Source organism: Apium graveolens, mitochondrion (assembly GCF_009905375.1).
Source record: "Apium graveolens strain L.+W99A mitochondrion, complete genome".
NCBI lineage: Eukaryota > Viridiplantae > Streptophyta > Magnoliopsida > Apiales > Apiaceae > Apium > Apium graveolens.
In genome coordinates, this window is record NC_058313.1 from 320,001 (window position 1) to 322,500 (window position 2,500).

At 40.9% G+C, this 2,500-nt stretch overlaps 2 protein-coding genes across 2 annotated transcripts; one reads left to right on the forward strand and one right to left on the reverse strand.

Moving 5' to 3' along the window:
• Positions 1-25: 25 nt before the first annotated feature.
• orf276a (hypothetical protein) lies at positions 26-856 on the reverse strand. Its single transcript has one exon. The coding sequence runs from the start codon at positions 854-856 to the stop codon at positions 26-28; it is 831 nt and encodes a 276-aa protein (YP_010185208.1).
• A 532-nt stretch (positions 857-1,388) lies between these two features.
• On the forward strand, positions 1,389-1,694 carry orf101a (hypothetical protein). Its single transcript has one exon. The coding sequence runs from the start codon at positions 1,389-1,391 to the stop codon at positions 1,692-1,694; it is 306 nt and encodes a 101-aa protein (YP_010185209.1).
• Positions 1,695-2,500: the final 806 nt, after the last annotated feature.

The following is a 2,500-nucleotide window of genomic DNA, read 5'->3' on the forward strand; positions in this document are numbered from 1 at the left end:
ATGAGCGACTACGCCGATCCGATCTTTATATGTTTTGGCCACGTCCGTTTCCGCTCCGAAGAAGAAGGTTTGGATCTTTCAATCTTATGTCGTGAGGGATGTGACCTATGTTAGGTCCATAAGATACCACAGCTTTTAGTGTTCTATGATTCACCTCCGAATAATGAGTAGGCAGTTCGATTCTTTTTCTTTTTCTCTTCATAGTAAACTGATGGGGGGGTGCGGAGCAATAGGTCGAATTACTATATAAAGAAGAGTTGTAAACTATAGGACTTCTTGTTCGGGTAGGAAGATTTCGGTTTTTCTCGTTCCTTCTCTTCGATAAGAATAGGGATTTGAAATGATACAAATTCCTCTTCATTCTGTTGTGCTCAGCGAAAGAACTGCCTAAGCATACTTTTATGGATCCAAACTTCTTTGTTCTTTCTAAGTCTTCTTCTTGCATAGAAGAACGCAACTGTTGCAAAAACCGGTCTTTTAGTAGTAGGCGGCATCCCCTCTTAGTTTTGAGTAGGCGGAACCATTCTGTTTTGGTTCTTCTCCACATTCTTACCGGGTGATCCCGGAATTTGCCTATTATTTTTTCAACTGAGATTTCGATATAGAAGGATCTCCTTATTTCTTCACCGCGGGCTCTCGCGTCATTTTCAAGAAAAGATATTATATCACCGCGGGACACTTTAAAATGAGTAATGCTTACCATTCCATTATTCACACAAACCTTTCGATGACTTATCGGCTGCCTTGCTTGAGGAATAGTTTCACGAAAACGGAGACGAACCGGAATAACGTCCGATCTTGTTTCTGGATTGAGTAGAAAAGGGATATATGAAGTTCGTTCTCTTCCTCTGTGCATCTCTGTGATGGGTAAATCTCCATGAAAAAGGGGCAACTTTCGTGTAGTTTGTGATTGGATGTAACTGTTAATATTTTCTCTCGAATAAATCTTTCTCTTAATAGATCTCTTCTTGTTTCTCAATTTTCGGAGAATGCGGCGTTGTATTATTGTAAGTTCTCTGTTCCAAACATTTCCTGAAAGTAGACGACAAGTTTGAAATCTTAATGCAGGCACGGCGTATCTCGTTGAATCAGTCTTTTTCGTCACATCGGGGCTATGGGAGTCGAACCCAATTCAATTCTTCCGCGACCCCTCCACGAATAACGAGAAAGCAAAACTTTCGCCCGCTCAGCACGTACTTCACCGGGATTTATTCTTACAAAAAGAAAGCATCCACCGACTGACTTACTGAATCTCAAATCTATTTTTTTGTGTTAAGCATATAGCTAGCGTTCCTTCTGAGCCAGGATCAAACTCTTCTTTTGAGAACGAAAGGAGAAGATAACTTCGTATTTTGGTAACTCTCTAGGAGTCATGTGTTTAACCTTGAATGCTATTAATAGATTCTACAGCAATAGTCCCTCGGACTCGGAAAGTAATAACGAAAATGGCTAACCCAATAGCAGATTCCGCGGCTGCCACCGTTGGAACCAATGAAGCAAATGATTGGCCCATCATATCATCCGAAGAAACGGAAAATACCAAAAAGTTCGAATTCACAGCTAATAACATTGATTCTATTGGCATTGACATAATAGGAATATTTCGTCTATTAAGGAGGATTCCCCGAATACCTGAAATAGAGATGATCATAGAAAATGTGAAATATTTGATAGGATCCGTTTCGGGAACGTAGAATGTCAGAGAAATTCAAATGAAAAACGACCTATTATCACCCAACTCACATACCACTTGAATCGGCGAACAACCTCCACCTTCCCACCCTTCTATTTATCTATTTATCGTTAAAGATAATTTTATTTATGAAAGGATAATTTTTACCAAGTCCTTCTTTCTTTTATGAAATTGAATTTCTTCTATAACAACAGGATGCTATTGCTTGCTGGCTACGAATCCCATTTCACGAAATTACTTTCCTTTCTTCTACTCAAAAACAAGCCTAAAACACGGGGTTTGGGTCTTTTTATCACATTGAGATGCCGCCTTAGGAAGAGAAATCCAAAACAAGCAAAAATCCCGGGAAAACGCTAACTTGTCCGATTTGAGATCCCATCTACGAGCGGAAATGGACTTGCAGCCTAAAATCCCGCGAAAATGAAAGTGAAGATGGAAGGCTAGAGGGCGAAGATAGGAAGGCACTTCTACTCAAACGCGGGGATTCGTTTAGTGGGAAGAAGAAGGAAAGGCAATCGAGTACTACCTTCTCTAGGAGCAGGAACTTGAATGGGACTCTTTCTTAGGGCTTGAAAGCTTCAGTGTTCTAGTTACACCAGTTTACTTCACTTCGAGTTGCTCTGTCCCGTATCCCTCTGAAAAGATGTAGTTAGATTTTCTAGTGTTATAACGTGGCTAAGCAGTTTCCCGGCCATACCATAGTTCTTTCAGAACCTAGCTGTAAAAGGGGCGGTTTCTCGACGGCCGTGTAAAAGCAAACGAAGGATGGCCGTCAAGCAAGTCTGTCTGTTGGTGTAGAGCATGTGC